The sequence below is a fragment of the Paramormyrops kingsleyae genome, chromosome 11, assembly GCF_048594095.1.
Source record: "Paramormyrops kingsleyae isolate MSU_618 chromosome 11, PKINGS_0.4, whole genome shotgun sequence".
Lineage (NCBI taxonomy): Eukaryota > Metazoa > Chordata > Actinopteri > Osteoglossiformes > Mormyridae > Paramormyrops > Paramormyrops kingsleyae.
The window spans coordinates 11,133,886-11,154,330 of record NC_132807.1 but is presented as its reverse complement, the minus strand read 5'-3'; the positions used below and the strand labels follow the sequence as shown (position 1 = coordinate 11,154,330).

Below are 20,445 nucleotides of genomic sequence, written 5' to 3'. Positions count from 1 at the left end.
TCTCATCCTTATCTACAGGTATATTGTGGATGGGTCTTCTGTTTGCATAGATCAATCTGTAGTGCAGACATTTTGCTATCTGTAGTGCAGCTTCTGTCTGAGCTGATACCCCTTTTTGTTAGATGGAGTGAAATTAATTTAATTTGATCAATATCTGTGTTACAATGCCTTATAAAAGAATTCATACCCTTGATCATTTTTTCCCAAAATTTTGATTTTGCAGGATTAACTGAAGTAAAAAAAAATTGAAATTTGATTTTTGTAATATTTTGTACTTCTAAAAAAAACTTTTATTGTTGTGTATGTTGGAAAACATTCTTAAGAAACTGGGATTTGTGAAGTGTCCTGTTGGCATTTGCATTCTGTCCCTAAAAACTGCACTAACAGACGCAATTACTTTACGATTGGCCTCTGCTCGTGAATCATTAAAATAACTTCCATATTCTTTGAATATCATTAGTATTAGCTTTTAAAAATTGGAAAAGGGTACGGTTAGCATTCACTGTACAGTGTCCTTGAGTGTTTAGAAAGACGCCTATAAATAAAATGTATTATTATTATTATTATTATTATTAAAACAATATCCTAGTTTTTGGATGTCTCAGTGGGCATTGTTGGTTCAATTATCAGCAATACAAGTTACATCAAACCACCCAGGCACTGCCGGAAAAGGTCGTCCTTCAAAACCTGAACAGACAAGAAGGCTGGCCATCACTTCGATGGAGCTGTAGAGTCCTGTATCTTACAGTGTGGTCCCAGACTGCAACCATTTTGGAGACAATTAAATTATATTACTATGCGCACCGGTGCGACTTGCAATTTGTTTTTTTTTTTGTTTTTTTACCATCATTGTGTATCACGTGAGACACCAGGAGGGAGCGAGGATTGAGCTGTCAGACTGGGTATTGTTGTGGAAATTTCGCGATGTAGGACTCAGGACAGCGTAAAGTCTTTTCAACCTTCAGTTTATTGTGGTATCTTACAGCACGGGCCCGGGGAGATACCTCAGGAGTTCTCCCTCGAGCCTCTTCATACAATTCTTTTTATCCCAGCGTTCTACTGTGTGTTTCCATATATGGTTTGTTCCGATATTTCAGTGCTCGCTATTTCTTGACTAGGGCCTGATGCTATCATCCGACCTTGAACACATGGTTCCTACTGGCCTAGTGCATTCCTCTATTGCTATTATACATATACATAAATTAGATAAATACATAAAATAGATTATACATATACATAAAATTCACTACTTTTGTATTACATTTGGATTTTTCTCTCACAGTACTAAGGACTGTTCCCAAATTAGAAACGATTCTAAATTTTTGAGAACCAGGAATTCGATAAGACATTTGAATTATGGTTCCATTAATCGATTCCTACACACATTTTAATGAACTATGTAAGGGTTAAATAAATGCACGGCTGAGGAGGGAAAGAATACAATAATGCAGCCACTGTTTCATTTATTCAGCTTTATGACACTGACACAAACTTTGGAGTGTATATTTAAAAATGCACCATATAACTTAATGACTTTATCTATTAAAACACTATTTCACTCTGTGACTTTTCCCTTTAAAATAAAATATCACATTGTTATTTCTGTAAATTGTATGTTTATTACCAAAGCATTTATCAGTAATAAGGTTAAGATGGAAAAAATATAGCCGGTCTAAGGTTTGACCATAGCATAGCAAGGAGAGAGACAAGTGGTAAAGGGAATGCAGCCATTTACTGAGGTTAATTGGTGGCAAGACAAGAATTTACAGTACCTAGAAATAATAAGCGATAATAAGAATGAGGTATATATCTGCCCAAAAAGGTACAAACGCGGTTTAACAAGAGACAGGTAGGCAGGTAACTAAGACAGTATCATATGATTTCTGAACAAATACACAGCGACCAACAAAACAATCAGAAGTGCACAAAGTTTGCGATATCCCACTTGAACTACAAGATAACAAATACGACTAAATCACAATCCCACAAAAACAGTCACAAAGGTGGAGCTACCAGTTGCTTCGGGACAGGGTTCAAACTTGCACTTAAAACAGTGTCACCTTTTTGTGACACCAATCATCTTCTTCTTGGCTCTTTTCAGTTCCACAGGTGATTGAATGTGTCAGCGACACTCTCCTGAGAGGGGGAACCTGCCCCACTACATCAAATATACGATGCAAGGTCGTAACAGGAAGGTGACTCTTTCTATGGAAATATGCCCTTACTTATTGTTTCAGCTGTCAATTCGTCACATGTACAGTATGGCTAATCCAAAATTGTGGTTTTGTAAAATTGCTGATACAGTAATTGCGTTTCCAGTAATAACGGTTTAGTTATCTGCAGTTTACCGTGGTCCGAAAGAAAAGTTTTCAAATTCCAGAAACAGTTCATAAGTGTCAAACGTCACCCCAAGCGAGTACAGGTTGTAAGCCTGAGTACCCACAATAGGCTAAGATATTTTTTTTCTCATTAAACGTTACGTACAGGTACGATACCATATTTTTCCATTGTAAAGTGTGTAACAGTAGTCTCTGTTTTTTCATTGTTCCTTCATCTTTTGAGGGGTATAAAAGATTTTTTTTTCTTGTGAATAAGGCTTAAATTTCAGAATCCCTTTTATTCGAGAGTACAGTACTGTATTTTAATGTACAGTGTACTTTTTTCATTACTGTATTTAATGATGGTAATGTTTTACTGAGCGTAAGGGGGACAGGCAATTTTACAGGGGTGCAGGGGGAGAAATTGCACCCCCTATCGATCAGATGAAAATGTTCAATAAAGCAAAATTATATTATGAATTTATGTTTTAAAATGTAGCTTGTGATAATCATATAAATGCATAATAATAATTTATTGTAAATGTATTTACAATTGTTTTTCAAATTTTTAAAACAAATTTTCTCTGGATTTTTTCTGGATGAATGTCTGATTGGGCTCTCTCATTCTGCACCCCCTCGGGAAAAACCCAGAGTCGCCTATGGATACAAGGAAGGTCTAACCTCATCATAGAATTATATCTGAAATTACAGTAATTGAAGGTGTGTTCTTCAGGATTCTTTATTACACAGTATGATTCGAAATGTTTCTAGGCTTCCACAATTACATTCCAATTTTTCAGCCATTTATACTTGATCAGGCAAAGTACAAAAATGTTTGAAAAGCTGTTTTCGGGTTTTCGTTAAGAGCTTTTCATCTCAAAATTTTGAATTATAGGCTAATCATGATTTTTTATTTAATTCTGTTTTATCTTCTCAAATTATTTTGTGCAGTCTGTACTTAATTTCTTGCTGATGACATGATTGCCACCAGGATTCTGTGCTTTGGAAGCAGTAATTCATATGAATTTTGTTAATCATGTTTTCTTGTTTTACTACATAACTTGAGAAGCTCTGTCCACTTTTGTATTTAATCCAAAAATTTCTTGCGTGAAGTTGAAGGAAGTACTGAAATAGGCCAATGGTGCACTATGCCTGCATACATGGGAAAGAGGATGGTGCACTATGCCTGCATACATGGGAAAGAGGATGGTGCACTATGCCTGCATACATGGGAAAGAGGATGGTGCACTATGCCTGCATACATGGGAAAGAGGATGGTGCACTATGCCTGCATACATGGGAAAGAGGATGGTGCACTATGCCTGCATACATGGGAAAGAGGATGGTGCACTATGCCTGCATACATGGGAAATAGGATGGTGCACTATGCCTGCATACATGGAAAATAGGATGGTGCACTATACCTGCATACATGGGAAATAGGATGGTGCACTATGCCTGCATACATGGGAAAGAGGATGGTGCACTATGCCTGCATACATGGGAAAGAGGATGGTGCACTATGTCTGCATACATGGGAAATAGGATGGTGCACTATGCCTGCATACATGGGAAAGAGGATGGTGCACTATGCCTGCATACATGGGAAAGAGGATGGTGCACTATGCCTGCATACATGGGAAAGAGGATGGTGCACTATACCTGCATACATGGGAAAGAGGATGGTGCACTATGCCTGCATACATGGGAAAGAGGATGGTGCACTATACCTGCATACATGGGAAAGAGGATGGTGCACTATACCTGCATACATGGGAAAGAGGATGGTGCACTATACCTGCATACATGGGAAAGAGGATGGTGCACTATGCCTGCATACATGGGAAAGAGGATGGTGCACTATGCCTGCATACATGGGAAAGAGGAAGGGGTCTTATAGAAGATACTAAATTATTTCTTTATTCACTAGATTCTTTTTATAGCTAATACCAATATATATTATTTTGTTGTCATGCAGGATAGTGAATAATATTTCTTAGCTTATGCATTTCAGCATACCTAATAGACATACCTAAAATAACACACACAGTAAGTTTCTCCTGGATTTCAGAGCCTCCCCCCCCCCAGGGTGCCCGCATGCCGTATGCTGTCTGGGATGTGCTCCAGGACACCCCATAACCCTGACCAAGATAAACAGTCCTTCTTACGAAACAAAGAAACACATGCGATTAAAACTGGCAAAAAAAGAAATACATTCTACCTCAATGACAGTGGCTATTTAGATAGATAGATGGATAGTTTAGATGTGGTGTGTAACTCAGTGACTAAGGGATCTATTCCTGTGACCATATGGGTTTGAATCCCACATCTGGAAGAGTAAACATGTTACTGTTGGGCCATTGACCATGACCCCGTAACCCAAAGTACTCCATGGCTGCTCTAAGACCCCAAGCTTTCCTCAGTTGTATGTTGCTTTGGAAATAGAATTTGCTTAATATTTCAAGGTTACATATTATAGCTACCAGCTCTGCATAAAATAAGTGAGGAAAATCAATTGTCATGTTTTCTTTTTTCATAGGGGGCAATATGTTGTTCAGTGGGCTGAGCCATCTGAAGGTCACCAGTTCGGGCCTGGCCTCAGTCGCATCTGTGAGCCCTTGAGCGAGGCCCTTAACCCCCAGCTTCACTGGCGCACATATGAATGGTGCCTAACAGCAAGTGGCACACATCCCAGAAAAGACAGGGCACATACAGAATGGTGCCTAACAGCAAGTGGCCCACATCCCAGCAAAGACAGGGCACATACAGAATGGTGCCTAACAGCAAGTGGCCCACATCCCAGCAAAGACAGGGCACATACAGAATGGTGCCTAACAGCAAGTGGCACACATCCCAGCAAAGACAGGGCACATACAGAATGGTGCCTAACAGCAAGTGGCCCACATCCCAGCAAAGACAGGGCACATACAGAATGGCGCCTAACAGCAAGTGGCACACATCCCAGCAAAGACAGGGCACATACAGAATGGTGCCTAACACCAAGTGGCCCACATCCCAGCAAAGACAGGGCACATACAGAATGGTGCCTAACAGCAAGTGGCCCACATCCCAGCAAAGACAGGGCACATACAGAATGGTGCCTAACAGCAAGTGGCCCACATCCCAGCAAAGACAGGGCACATACAGAATGGTGCCTAACACCAAGTGGCCCACATCCCAGCAAAGACAGGGCACATACAGAATGGTGCCTAACAGCAAGTGGCCCACATCCCAGCAAAGACAGGGCACATACAGAATGGTGCCTAACAGCAAGTGGCCCACATCCCAGCAAAGACAGGGCACATACAGAATGGTGCCTAACAGCAAGTGGCCCACATCCCAGCAAAGACAGGGCACATACAGAATGGTGCCTAACAGCAAGTGGCCCACATCCCAGCAAAGACAGGGCACATACAGAATGGTGCCTAACAGCAAGTGGCCCACACAGACTTCACAGACAGACACAAAGGGAAGGCGACCAAAGCACCAACTTTGGCTGTGTGACAGCTACCCACCTGAGCAGTGATAGGCTTTAAACAATTAGTTAGAGGACTTTGTTACAGCACTCCAGGACATGGCTTCACACTGTCAGCTACCATCTGACTGCCAAGTCCTTTGTTTATGTTACTTCATGGCTACTGAAGTTAGTGCAGTCAAGGATCACGATATACAGTATGATCAAGATATATGCAAAATACATGCACACAGGGGAAGTTAGCAGAGAAAGTGGAAATATAACGTTAGAATGAGACTAAATCACAAAGAAACATAAACAAATGTGCTAGGAATGAAAAAAATGATAATCCCGCAGGCAGATATTTGGGGGGGATGTAACGCAAGAAGCTGGAAACATTTATTTGACATGGAACCCTGAAGATTTTTGACTGCCTGTAATTTCAAAAGTTCATTCAAAATGTATATTTATGTCTGGGGCATCAAAGCTGATTAAAATATAAATATTTTATATTCAAATATAATGCATAATACATATAATATAACTTGCACTTTTTGTGCAAGTGTTGCTGGAGTGCAGGCCCCTATAGAGCTGGTTCTGAGAAGCATGTGAACATTACAGACGGTAGTAATGTGCGGTGAACACTTGAGGATGCACTCCACTTGAGGATGCACTCCATAGTAAGTTCTCGCACACTGTGCTGTGTCTTTTCCCATGCCACACATTTGTAAATTGGTTAAAAAAATTAATGACTTAATCACAGTTAATTGTGATTAATCACAACAAATATTAAAAGTTATGATCATAACTTAGATCCCCAAATTAATGTAGAATTATCACAAAGGGGAGTATATGGGTCATCCTCACAAACTCTGCCTCTACATTACAGCAAAAATACAATTTTGCATATTCTTTAAAATTATACAACTTCATTGTCTAAACTGTGAATTTTGCCTCTGTAATCGGTTTTGTTATATTGCCATTTACGTCAGTAATAAACAAGTGCACTTCATCAAATCCAGGGCAAGAGTTAAAGAGATGAGGAAAAAATAACAAATCTAACAAAAAAAAAAAGATTATTGTGGGTTACGTGCAATAAGATTGAAATATTTAAAAACATTTTATCTAATTTGTGTTCTTTGATTTTTATTTACCTACACCTATCAGCCATAACATTAAAACCACTGACGGGTGAAGTGAATAACATTATCCCATTACAATAGTATATTAGGCCAGGGAACAGTCAGGGAGGAAGGCAAGCTGGCGGAGGCAGTGTGATGCTCTGGGCAATGTTCTGCTGGGAAACCTTGGGTTTCATGTAGATGCTACTTTGACACATACCACCTACCTAAACATTGTTGCAGGCCAAGTACATCCCTTCATGGCAGTGGTATTCCCCGATGGCAGTGGCCTCTTTCAGCAAGATAATCTATCCTACCGCACTGCAGAAGTTATTCAGCAGTGGATTGAGGAACATGAGAAAAAGTTCAAGGCGTTAACTTGGCCTCCAGATTCCCCAGATCTCAATCCGATAGAGCATCTGTGTTAAGTCTTAGACAAACAAGTCCAACCCATGGAGGCTCCACCTCACAACTTACAGGACTTAAAGGATCTACTGCTAACGTCTTGGTGCCAGATACCACAGGACACCTTCAGAGCTCTTGTGGAGTTCAGGCCTCAACGGGTCACAGCTGGTTTGGCACCATGAGTGGATGTGGTTTTAATCTTATGGCTGGTCAGTGTATTTGGGAAAAATGGTATAAAATCATCAAATCAGAACAGAGAATGACCCATAATATAATATTTTTAATGATTTAACTTAAACTTGTGATGTACAGATTATTCATTTCCAACGAAAATACTACTTGCAAGCAAGTACAAGCATTTCAATGTGTTCAAAAACGGTAAATGAACTGATAGCTATAAGAGACGGCACTGCTGTATAAGTAAGAATGTTAAACTATTATTTTTTTAAATTGCATTCCCTGGTGCTTAGTGGCATAAACCACAGGTACAGTGCCAGCTGTAGCCATTGTGGTGCTGTAGACGAGCATCACTGCCACTGTCCCCCATCCGTTGCCTGTAGGATTGAGCAGCTCTGCACATAAACCTATAACTCAACAGGTGGATTGGAACACTTTTTAATCCCAACTGTGTGAATGATCTAAAATGGGAAAAAAAAAAAAAGAAATGTACACAGACAACATGAACTCAGCTGCTGTTCCTCCCTTTTGAGAGGAATATTGGGAAAAGGGATAAAGAAAATCTGTTTCCATATTGTGGAAACGCCAGTGAAGATCTCAATTGGAGTTTAATATCCAAGACATACAGAGAATGCTCTGTGAGTTCTGTTTGTGCGAATGTGTGTGTGCACGCACATTTGGCTGCATGAAAAGTCTTATTTCTGGTGGGTACGGGTGATTAATGAATCCTGGCTGACTGGAGATGCTATGCGTATTCGTGGTTGATGGAAGAGAACATCAGCTGTAGATTATGTGCTTATGCCTTTACAACTTTCACATTCTTTCTTCCAGTTTTCAATTTAATGCTATTTAAGCATTAGCACTTGTAGAGCAGAAAGTATACCCATTTTTAGCATTCAAGTTGCATTCACATGCACACAAACTTAATTCCAAATCCACTAAAAACAACAGCACATTTTACTTTCTTACTGTTATAATTGTAATGTATATATTTTGTTCCGATATCAATGACCTATTAAAATATTATTCATTAAAACATTATACATGATTTATTGTGGCATTTGTTAAATTGATTTTTAGTTTGTTGTGTGCACACATTTTCTTTGTTCAGATTACAAATTGATTGATGTACGGAATAACTATATACAGTAGATAACTATAAACTTCTTTGTGATCATTAAGTTCAATTTAGCTAAACAATTAATTTAATTCAATTTTTTGTCCTTTTTCAGGCTTCATGGTTACACCAATTCACAGACGGGAACCACAATCCTATAAACTATGAATATTAAACAAGATGACATCCTACGTACAGGAGCAGATGATGAGAGGTCCTAGGTGGAACACACCCCTGAACAGCCCCTTGTTTGTGCTGTTGGTGCTTGCCCTTCAGCTGCTGGTGGTGGCGGGCCTGGCACGAGCCCAGACCTGTCCGTCAGTCTGTTCCTGCAGCAACCAGTTCAGCAAGGTCATTTGCACCCGCCGTGGACTGAAGGACGTTCCTGATGGAATCTCAACCAACACACGTTACCTGAACCTCCAGGAGAACCTCATCCAAGTCATCAGGGTGGACAGCTTTAATCACCTGCTGCACCTCGAGATCCTGCAGCTAAGCAAGAATCACATCCGCAGTATTGAGATTGGCGCTTTCAATGGATTGGCCAACCTCAACACACTGGAACTGTTTGACAACCGCTTAACTACCATTCCCAATGGGGCCTTTGAATACCTCTCCAAGTTGAAGGAGCTCTGGCTGAGAAATAATCCCATTGAGAGCATCCCCTCCTATGCCTTCAACCGGGTGCCTTCCCTGAGGAGATTAGACCTGGGTGAGTTGAAGCGTTTATCTTATATCTCTGAGAGGGCCTTTGAGGGCTTAAGCAACCTACGTTACTTGAACCTGGGCATGTGCAACCTGAAAGAGATCCCCAACCTTCTCCCCTTAGTGAGACTAGATGAGCTGGAGATGTCGGGTAATCAGCTCTCTGTCATTCAGCCTAGCTCTTTCAAAGGGCTGGTCCACCTGCAAAAACTGTGGATGATGCATGCCCAGATTCATACCATTGAGAGGAACTCCTTCGATGATCTGCAATCACTGGTAGAGCTAAATCTGGCCCATAACAACCTCACTTTTCTGCCCTATGACCTTTTTACCCCCCTGCACCATCTGGAGAGGGTGCATTTGCACCACAACCCCTGGAACTGTAACTGTGATATCCTGTGGCTGAGCTGGTGGTTGAAAGAGATGGTGCCAGCTAATACCAGCTGTTGTGCCCGCTGCAGCTCACCCTCCAGCCACAAGGGTCGTTACATTGGAGAGCTGGACCCAAACTATTTTCATTGTTATGCCCCCGTTATTGTGGAGCCTCCTACAGATGTAAATGTGACAGAAGGCATGGTCGCAGAGCTGAGATGCCGTACAAGCTCTTTGACTTCGATCAGCTGGATTACTCCAGATGGCTCCATCATAACACACGGAGCGTACAAAGTACGCATCGCAGTGCTTAATGATGGAACACTGAACTTTACCAATGTCACAGTGCAGGACACAGGTACCTACACCTGCATGGTGAGCAACTCAGCAGGCAACACTACGGCATCAGCCGTGCTTAACGTGTCTTCACTAGAGAACAGTGGTGTTAGCTATTTCACAACGGTTACCGTAGAGACTACCGAGCTGTCTGACAATGAAGAGAGGACTCCTGGGCGGCACAACCGGAGGCCCACCCCTTTCTCTAGTGGATGGAAGACCTCCACTGTACAGACACCCTTCTCCACCAAAAGCACGGAAAAAGCCTATTCCGTTCCTGTCACAGATGTCAATGAACGCTCTCTGAATGGGCTGGATGAGGTGATGAAGACGACCAAGATCATCATTGGTTGTTTTGTGGCCATCACTCTCATGGCTGCTGGTATGCTCGTCATCTTTTATAAAATGCGTAAACAGCACCACCAGCAGAGCCACCAATCTCCCACTCGGACCATTGAGATCATCAATGTAGATGAGGACCTGACAGGGGGACCAACTTTGGAGACCCAGCTGTCACTACCTCCTCTGGAGCATGAGCACCTCAACCATTTCAATTCCTACAAGACTATGTACAACCATGCCTCTGCTCTCAAATCCTTGCACAGTTCTGGGCATGAACCTTTGCTAATCCGAACCACCTCAAAAGACAATGTACAAGAGACCCAAATTTGATTCTTTTCATGAAAGGAAACTTAAAATGGACATGCATAAATATTAAGCTTGGAGTGAACCAGTATGTGATGACAATAATTGCTTCAAGAACTGTGGTATATCTCCATTTCAAAAGTCTTTAATTAAAAAAGAAAGGGTATTTATTATATAAAAAACATTGTAGTTAAATCAAGAAAATGATTTAACTAAATGCAAAATCTTTTTCAGCATTTATGTGTTTTTTTTTTTTCTCACTGTGAGAAAGGACGGTTTAAGGATCAAATGCTTGCAAGCTCTAATCATTACACACCACCGTGGTTCCTCTAACCTCAGACAGACGTAGCAAAACATATAAGTGGTTTTTACAAAACGCTATGGGTAAAAATATACCCCCTCAACCAGTCAATTGTCCTGGAGCAAAATACAAAGAAGATCACTACTTACAGGGACTACTTAGAATTTTAACATATGTAATCATTTGTCTAGCAGTAGAAAATTGGGGGGAAATTATTTTAAAACAAATGTTATGGCAATACAATGGTGCTGAAAAAAATGAACAAAATAATTAAACATAATTAAATGTCCACCGTTATAGAACAATTGAACCACAACATAGCTTTTCCTGACTCATGTCATCCACATAATTTCATATTAAAATATGAGTGAAATTTGAATAAATTTATTTTATTTTAATTTATTAATTCACATAATGTTCAGGGGGTTAAATAAGTATATTAAGGATAACCCATTTATTTTGCTCTTTAATCACCATATTATGTGACTCATTTGGTGATGATATTCATGTTTACAATGAATACTGCAGCAATTTTCTGTAGTGCGTCCATTGGCTTCCTGTATACTTACTGGTGACCAGTGGTGGGCAGGGTTCCATTAATCTGCTAACCGCTAATTAGTGAAGCTAACATTTTCATTAGCAGATTAACATTTCTGCTAACTTCGAAAACTGCTAGCAGACCAATTAGCTTCTGCTAAATTTAGTTCTGTTATCTGTAAATATGCTAACATTTTTTTTGCAGGTCAAGGTTTAACGGTCAAAAACAATTGTAAACCCTAAAATCATACATATCTGTGTTGTGAACGTACCTACAACAGTCTATCTGGCATGCTGTTGGCTGACTACGTGTGAACAAAAGACATGATTGGTTGATAACGAGTCAGATATAAGGTACTCTAGGCTAATTGTAAGTGATCGAAGATAAATTCCATTTAAACTGGGTTACCCTGAACTAAGTGGAGAACAGGGGCCTGTATCACAAAGCTAGATTTCTTGCTTAAATGGATAACTTTCTGAGAAATTATATAAAAAATACAGTCCACACAAACACTGTTTTAAGAAAAAATCTCCATCCACATGAAAATGCTAAAAATGCACTGTCCATAGCAAACTCACCCAATGTGAACAGCGCACACTCTGACATTATAAGCAAAAACTGTTTTCCCTGTCTACACATCAACACTGAAAATGGAATTTCTGAAAATCTTCACCCTGGACAGGGTTTTGCAAAAACTCCATTTTCAGTGACCTAACATGTCATTCACATGTGGACAAAAGACCAAAATGTATAGGCAAAGCTATGTTTTAAAAAATACCCATGTATGTGTGAACAAGGACCTCAACCTTTGTTCAGTTACATTTAGCCCAGACTACCTTAAATCTGACAACTTATCCAGCTCAGCAAGAACTCCTACTTCGTGATACAGGCCCCCAGTTGTATTTTCTGGGTTCTGATTGATGGGGCTATGGATCAATAAAGAGCTGAGACCCTCCTTTCTAATTCTGGGTACATGGTGCCATGTTTGTAATCTTGAAGCTGTGTCACTGAGGGAAAAATGTCAGCACGGGCCAGGTGTGAAATAGAGCTTCTCCAACACAAAACACTTCTATTTCGCAAATGGAATATCACAGAAAGAACATTTCAACGCTGATTTATTCCAGAGACTCTACAGAATCCAACATTAGTGATTGGGTAAGTCCTAAACACCCTGTTAATCACTCTAGTCTGGCAGATGGGACTTCAGTGTTAAACAGGTTAAAATTTTAATTCTCTAGGTATGTTTTTAAGGGCTTCAGAGCCAAAAACCAAACCGAAGCTAAATTCATACAGTAAAAGTTAGCAGTTAGCGGTTGTCTTTAGCTAGCATTCATTTTAGTGGTTTATCGGTTTAGCGTTATTGAATTAAACTTTGGAGTTAGCGGATTAGCGGATATAGAAGCTAACTTTTTGGTTAGCTGTGCCCTCCACTGCTGGTCTCATTAACATCACATATAGCTTTGCAGGTACACCACTCATTCACACCTCCACGAATGGTGGCAGGTGACACCGGACAAAAGACAAAATGCATAAGTTGAATGGTGAGGAATATATTTCAATCAGTAGTTTCCAAACATTTGCCTTTGGTTACTACACACAATGATACTTACGTTATTGAGTATACTTTATTATTATTATTGCGTAATATAGCCACAGCTTAAGGTAAAGATTGCCCTTTATGGATTAAATCTTTTTTAAAAACTGAACATTTTTAAATGTTGTGATTTGATCCTTCCATTTAATTTACATCAAAATACTTTTTTCTTCTAGAAAAATATTAAATCTGTGTTTTATTAATATTGTTATTATCAAGACACATTTAACAGGACATCCATGTTATATTTCGCTGTTGCTCTTCTATGTAACGTCTATCCTCATTGAAGGTAGCATTAAAGGAGTACTCTTTACATACACATGTTGTACATCAAGTCCCTGGAAGTGTTTATACCCTCATACACATAAACATGATCTTGTTTCATGTACATCATTGCCAGTTTTATTTGTGTGCACTCTAAAGAGTATGAGTGGGATGTTCAGATCTCTTAAAATCTTGAAATGAAGTATTACTCCTTTACTTTTGAGCTGGTTTCGGGATTTTCAGGTTGGCTTCTAGTGGTAAAATTTTGTTGTATTTGGTCAGATTATGTAAAAAAAAGATAAAATATACAGGCCATTTGGGGGTTCTTTCTTATTTCTAAGAGGGAATGCTGTTCTAGTGGTATATTTATATAAAAGTTTTTTAAAATAAAATAGTAAAAAAATGGCCAATTCATTGAAGATTTTCATTGAGGTCAGTGAATATTAGTTAGAGAAACGAGAATGAACTTCACACAGACAATGTGAAAAATGACAAGAAATAAACATCACTGTCTTTTTCATCATTGGTTATTATTGATGAGAAGTGGTAGAATTGCTACCCTCCAGTACCAAGAGATTTTTTCGAGGTAGCTTAACTGATGCTTTGCAGAAATGACTCATTGTTTGCATTTGTATGCTTGATTTGAGTTTCCCCTTGTGGGGATCGAAAAGGTAGTCCCCAAAACAATGTGGGAACATTTGGTAATACATACTTGACCACTTACACATACACACTCACAAGCACTCATACAAATACTATTTTAAGGTGGCTTAACAGATGCTTAACAGAAATGACTCACATTATTTGCATTTGTATGCTTAATTTGTTTACACCATTGATCACCAAAACAGCTCATTAATCATGGTACTAACTACGACTACATTTTCAAAGCAGTGATAAGAACTGTGCTATGCATCACTAGCTAAATGTACCATCTCACTGGTTAATTGAAAATGCTGTTTCTTTAGAGTACTATCCTGAAATCACAGTTGATGATAAAATATTGGACATATTGTCAAATTATAGGCAAATGGTTAGGATATATATAATGAATTCCATTTTTGCAAAGCAAAGAGTGAAAGACAGTGTTCCTGTCAAACGGAAGAAAGTGCACTCACACACACAGACGTGTTTGTATTCATATCTTTCTGGAGACCATCCATTCCTTTCTACTGGAAAAACCTTAATCCCAGCAATAACCTGACCACTACCCAGCCCTCACCTTAACAACTGGTAGCCAAACAAAATAAGGGACTTTGGCATTTTTAGTTTTTTGACTGCAGTCAGAGATTTTTATAAAATTGAGTTTCTCCTTGTGGGGTCCGAAAAAGTGGTCCCCACAAAATCAAAATAACAGGTTTTTTTTCCACATTGTGGGGATAGTTGTTTCTCACAGTGTAAGGTATTCCTGGACCACACACACACACATTCACACCCCCTTACACACACTTGCCTTCTTCAGCAACATGCTTCAGTAACTGAAATTGATTACATCAGCATATTTGTATAGATAATCTATTTCCGTTCTGCTGTTCCTGAATCTTGTTGAACCTCTACAGAAGAAATTAACTCTTTTTCATATCAAAGTGCCCATTGACACACCCAAAGCAAATAAATAATGCAGAAGTTAATCAGTTAGATTACAATAATTTTTGTCAGGAATCCCGAAGCCAAAGGGGGCAGACAGCACACTTACCTCATGCTATACGTGTGTCTGTGTAATTCAAAAACACATTAGGCACCAAATGTTTAAATCTGTATTTAAAAATAAGCACCAATACTAATAGCTTCATGGTATGTTCCATAACAGGGTTTAAACTATTGAGAAAGGTTAAAGTGTTCAGTTGTGCTTTATTTTCATTTATTACATGAAAATTACCTTTATTTAATTAGTGCCTCTATGCTTAGCACTTATGTTATACACATATATGACTGTTTGATAAAAGGTTTTTCATGATGCTCAAACAGCCTATGAAACTGGAAGGTGTCACTTTTATAACTGTTTTATATTTTCAAGCAGTAATTGATCAAAGCTTTACCCACCTACAGTAATGCATAATAGATGAGTGTGCATAATAAACAAACATCTTGGGGATAGACTTAGGAGTACACTGGTGTTAAGTAAGCTATACATTTTAAATCTATTTTGTTAGTTTATACCTTCACTTCCAGCAGAGGGGAAGTGGAATAAAAATCCCTGTAGGTATTCAATTGAAACAGAGCTGACCTTGAAATCTATTTCTTAGGACTGGGTGATTTTTACGCCGCCCCTGCTTTTACCCATAGCTGCTTTGTGAGTAGATCTGATGCTAGACTGTTGAAGGAAGTGTTGAAGAAATAGGTTCTGGGTTTAAAAACAAACAAGACCCACTTCAAATGCAACCGTAATCATGTATTCCACGCAGCAACCCCAAACAGTGTCCCAATTCTGGTGAGTACTTTTCAAGCAGCTCAACAGTTTTTTCCCAAAAGTTTTAATAGTAGTAAGCCTACCTCCCTAGATTAAAGATTGCTGCTGATGGACAGATTAAGGCACAAAGCTACTTCATGTCTCAGTAATGTAACAATAAGGTGTTTACACAATACTGTGAAGTTTTCAACATAATCATTTAACATGTTTTTTCATCTTCTGTACCCACTAGTCTTATTCAGGGTCGCAGGGGTCTGGACCCTATCCATCACAGAACAGACTCACACACCATTCACACTTTTGGCTCCAATTAACCTCAGTGTGTTTTCAGACTATGGGGTGGGGGGGGGGGGGGGGTGGAACCTGAGTACTCAGAGGAAACCCCATGACAACACAGAGAGAACATGCAAACTCCACACACATGGAGCCGTGATGGAGACTCAACCCTGGTCCCAGAGGTGTGAGGCAACAGTGCTAATCACTGCACAACCCAGCATATTTCTTTACACAATATTGATTTTCAAGCAATTGGATTTGTCATTGCAACAAAGAGTTTTCATTATTCATACTTCCATGGTGCATTACCTTGATATAAAGACCTATATGATTATATTTCATTCATACAGGAGACATTGTCTATCTGTCTCAGCCCTACATAATTCTAGCAACAGCTATAATTATCAATTCATGTGTGTCAGTAGTTTCTAAACTGAACACATTCAGTAATTAAATATGTATTTTTATCAGAAGTGTATTCACATGCGATCTACACTGTATGCTATGCAGGGTGTAATGTAATTAAATCAGTAGGTTTTATCTCTGTTTTTTCTGAGGCTAAAAGCAGACGTCTGTGTATAATAGTCAAAAGTTGCTTTTGGTTTGTTTTTTTTTTTGTTTTTTTTAATAATTTCTCTGACATACAGCAAAGGGGGTCTCAGCTTGTATTTTTCCTTATTTAATGATACATTCCTATGCCCACGCCTGACAGTGAGAGCCCCAGTGGAGGGAGGCGGCTGAATGAAGGAAAGACACTTTCCAGGATGTCCCTGTAACTCCGGTGAGAAACTGCATTTCACAGTAGATCATCAGCATCTGCTCGCCCATATCCATCAAACTCCTATAAAGCACTTACATTTAAGCTTAGGATGCCATAACCCTATATCTATGCCCCTCTTACTTTCACATTTGCTAACTCTTTGAGGCATAGCAAAGTATGGATGATTCACTGGTTTTGTTCCCCTATTATATCCTTGGTAAAAATTATCCGTGCTACAATGTTTAAGACTTAGCATATTCTCCCGAGACATAGAAAGCTCTCATTAATCGACCTGTCGGATAGGACCTTGGAACTGTCACAGCTCTCTTTTGACTTGCAAAACATTTCTGCATCTAGGAAACATATCCAAACTTATATTAACGCATTTTCTTGATGAATTTTGGCTGAATGCCCTTCAGTGTGTTCAGAATGTATCTCATAGAGTTCATAATGACCAAGGAGAGTGTACTATGCTACACCAGTCAGACCACCTGAGAAGAATTAATCTGACTTCCAGCACTGCTTTTGGCTTATATCAGGACACATGATTATCAAACAATATCCCCAGCCATGTTAATCAAGCTCAAATTATAAGCACCTGTTTTCAAGCATATCCTACAACATATAGCTTGAGCAGATCTTACTGAGTTCAGAAACAGGCCAGAGGTCTGTATGCTTCTGCAAGCTGTCCAACAGCCACTATGCACTGTCCAGACATGGCTGAAGGTGGGGTGTGTCAATCTCAAACAGGTCTTACTGCTTCAATAATTGCTTCAATATCACTTTTTAGTTATCATGCTGTAGTCAGTCAGTGCTCAGCATCTTGTCTGCTCAGAGCTCTGTTTGCAAGCCCCTAGATTACAGTCAAACCAGGTATGTGCTTGGAAAGCCTGCAGCAGATCCCTATAGTCTAAACAAAAGACTGTCTCCATATTTCATTACCTGTCATCTTTACATGCATTATACACACACATACATACACTGCCTGGCCAAAAAAAAAGTCGCCACCTGGATTTAACTAAGCAAATAGCCTCCTATTGGATAATTACTGCATGGGCAATTATCTTTCAGCTGACAACAAGTTATTTAACCCCAACTGGTGCAATGAGTTGCTTCTCATTTCTTAAACAACCATGTCGAAAGACACATCTCGTGGTCGTGGAAAAGATGTTAGTCTGTTTGAGAAGGGTCAAATCATTGGCATGCATCAAGCAGAGAAAACATCTAAGGAGATTGCAGAAACTACTAAAATTGGGTTAAGAACTGTCCAACGCATTATTAAAAACTGGAAGGATAGTGGGGAACCATCGTCTTCGAGGAAGAAATGTGGCTGGAAAAAAATCCTGAATGATCGTGATCGGCGATCACTTAAACGTTTGGTGAAATCAAATCGAAGAAAAACAACAGTAGAAGTCAGGGCTATGTTTAATAGTGAAAGTAAGAGCATTTCCACACGCACAATGCAAAGGAAACTCAAGGGATTGGGACTGAACAGCTGTGTAGCCGTAAGAAAACCACTAATCAGTAAGGCAAACCGGAAAAAAAGGCTTCAATTTGCTAGGGAGCATAAAGATTGGACTCTGGAGCAATGGAAGAAGGTCATGTGGTCTGATGAGTCCAGATTTACCCTGTTCCAGAGTGATGGGCGCATCAGGGTAAGAAGAGAGGCAGATGAAGTGATGCACCCTCATGCCTAGTGCCTACTGTACAAGCCTGTGGGGGCAGTGCTATGATCTGGGCTTGCTGCAGTTGGTCAGGTCTAGGTTCAGCAACAGTATGTGCTCCAAGAATGAAGTCAGCTGACTACCTGAATATACTGAATGACCAGGTTATTCCATCAATGGATTTTTTCTTCCCTGATGGCACAGGCATATTCCAAGATGACAATGCCAGGATTCATCGGGCTCAAACTGTGAAAGAGTGGTTCAGGGAGACACCATTTTCACACATGGATTGGCCAGACCTTAACCCCACTGAGAATTTTTGGGATGTGCTGGAGAAGGCTTTGCGCAGCGGTCAGACTCTACCATCATCAATGCAAGATCTTGGTGAAAAATTAATGCAACACTGGATGGAAATAAATCTTGTGACATTGCAGAAGCTTATCTAAACAATGCCACAGCGAATGCGTGCCGTAATCAAAGCTAAAGACGGTCCAACGAAATATTAGTGTGAGACCTTTTTTTTTGGTGGCGACTTTTTTTTTGGACGGGCAGTGTATATTGCATTTGATATGCACTATATAATTGTGATTGTCACAGCCCAATAAAAACCATCTCATATATTGCTCTTTATATATACAATCAACCCTTCTCCATCACAGTCTTTAAAGTTGCATTTTCTGAAAACCAAACAGACGGTCATGTTGTTGTGTAGTGTTGTGTAGACATGTTAAAAAGATGTATCAACAGATGATCACACTTAAAGCCAGGGGGCCCTATTTCACACCAGCGGAAAGAGTGACGCAGAGTGCTTTAGCTAGTTTCATGCCAGCACATTGCTCGTTTTCACGTCATGCATGCACGTCGTCAAAATAGCAAATGATTTTGTGCCTGCTTTCCACTGTGGTATTTTTTAAACGAGGCGTGGCCAGGCACATTGTCAGCGCGTTGCTGTTTAAAGGCAGCAAAATGACACTGTGCTTTGACCAACAAAAACATGTCTAAAGTCAGTGGTGCATTCTTAAACGATATTTAAGAGGCACGTTTTAGAAACGTGCAGGCACACGATGATCGTTATGGACATAGGTACGCACTTGAGGTGCACTAATGGTTTTCTATTTTATTTCATTTATATATGTTTTATTATAGAGTACATCTGGTCCTTTCACATAAACATACTGTTTAATGAAATACCAAAAGAAAAATATAGATATTAAGTAAAGAACAAATCGTATCATTAAAATTTTTTTCGAGTTCATTATCAGAATTAAGCATGGACTGTAATTGAAAGTACATTTGGATTGCTGAAAATGTGTTTCAGATATTTAGATAAGTGAGGCAGAACACTACAACACAGCCCTCAGAAGGTCGCAGCATTCTTTGTGGCATGTTGTATGTTGCGTAACATTGCCATGCGTGATGGATGTCTGTTGGACATAAATGTGGACACATAAGAGGACTTTAGAAGGTGTGATGCTGAACTGTATGTGTCAATGCCAACAAAGAAGTGTACACCAGCAGCAGCGGGGGCAAGGAGGGGTAAGCTGGCAGAAGGGCTGTCAGGGTCAGTGCCCGTCCATTCCTGTCCTATGTGTTCAGTCCCTGTTTGGCCAGCAGGTGTCGCCGGCCGTCCTGTTCCCTATGTCTTCGTACTAGCCCCTAGTACAAAGGCTGTAACCCTATATTCATGGGTTTGAGGCCTGTCTTACCCGTTTACTGGTTTTTCTAGCGTTTTAGTTTCATTCCCTTGTTTTAGTTTATTCTATTTATGTCCATTTTAATTCCGTTCTGCTTCAGTGTTAGCCCTCAAGTATGTGTTAATCTTCCTAGTGTTTATTTCCCATCGTGTACTTAATGTTTCCTAGTTTTGGTATTTATTTGGTATATATTTGGTATTGGTAGTTCCCCAGTTTCTGTGCATGTTAATTGGTTAATTGTCTTGATTCACACCTGCCTTTTTTTAGTCCTCGTTATTTGTATATTTAAGTGCG

The 20,445-nt window shown here is 39.6% G+C and overlaps 1 protein-coding gene across 13 annotated transcripts in view; it reads left to right on the top strand.

Moving 5' to 3' along the window:
* LOC111840198 (leucine-rich repeat-containing protein 4C-like) overlaps nucleotides 1-13,660 on the top strand; it is a 45,928-nt gene extending 32,268 nt beyond the window's left edge. For 11 of the 13 annotated variants that reach the window (XM_023804869.2, XM_023804843.2, XM_023804861.2 and 8 more), the window contains exon 3: nucleotides 8,708-13,660. In XM_023804869.2, coding sequence (XP_023660637.1) covers nucleotides 8,773-10,677 — 1,905 coding nt within the window. In that variant the 5' untranslated portion in view covers nucleotides 8,708-8,772 and the 3' untranslated portion in view covers nucleotides 10,678-13,660. Of the gene's footprint in view, nucleotides 1-4,857; nucleotides 6,453-8,707 lie in introns of all 13 variants that reach the window. The other 2 variants (XM_072718038.1, XM_023804791.2) reach the window with 1 other exon arrangement.
* The last annotated feature ends 6,785 nt before the right edge of the window (nucleotides 13,661-20,445 follow it).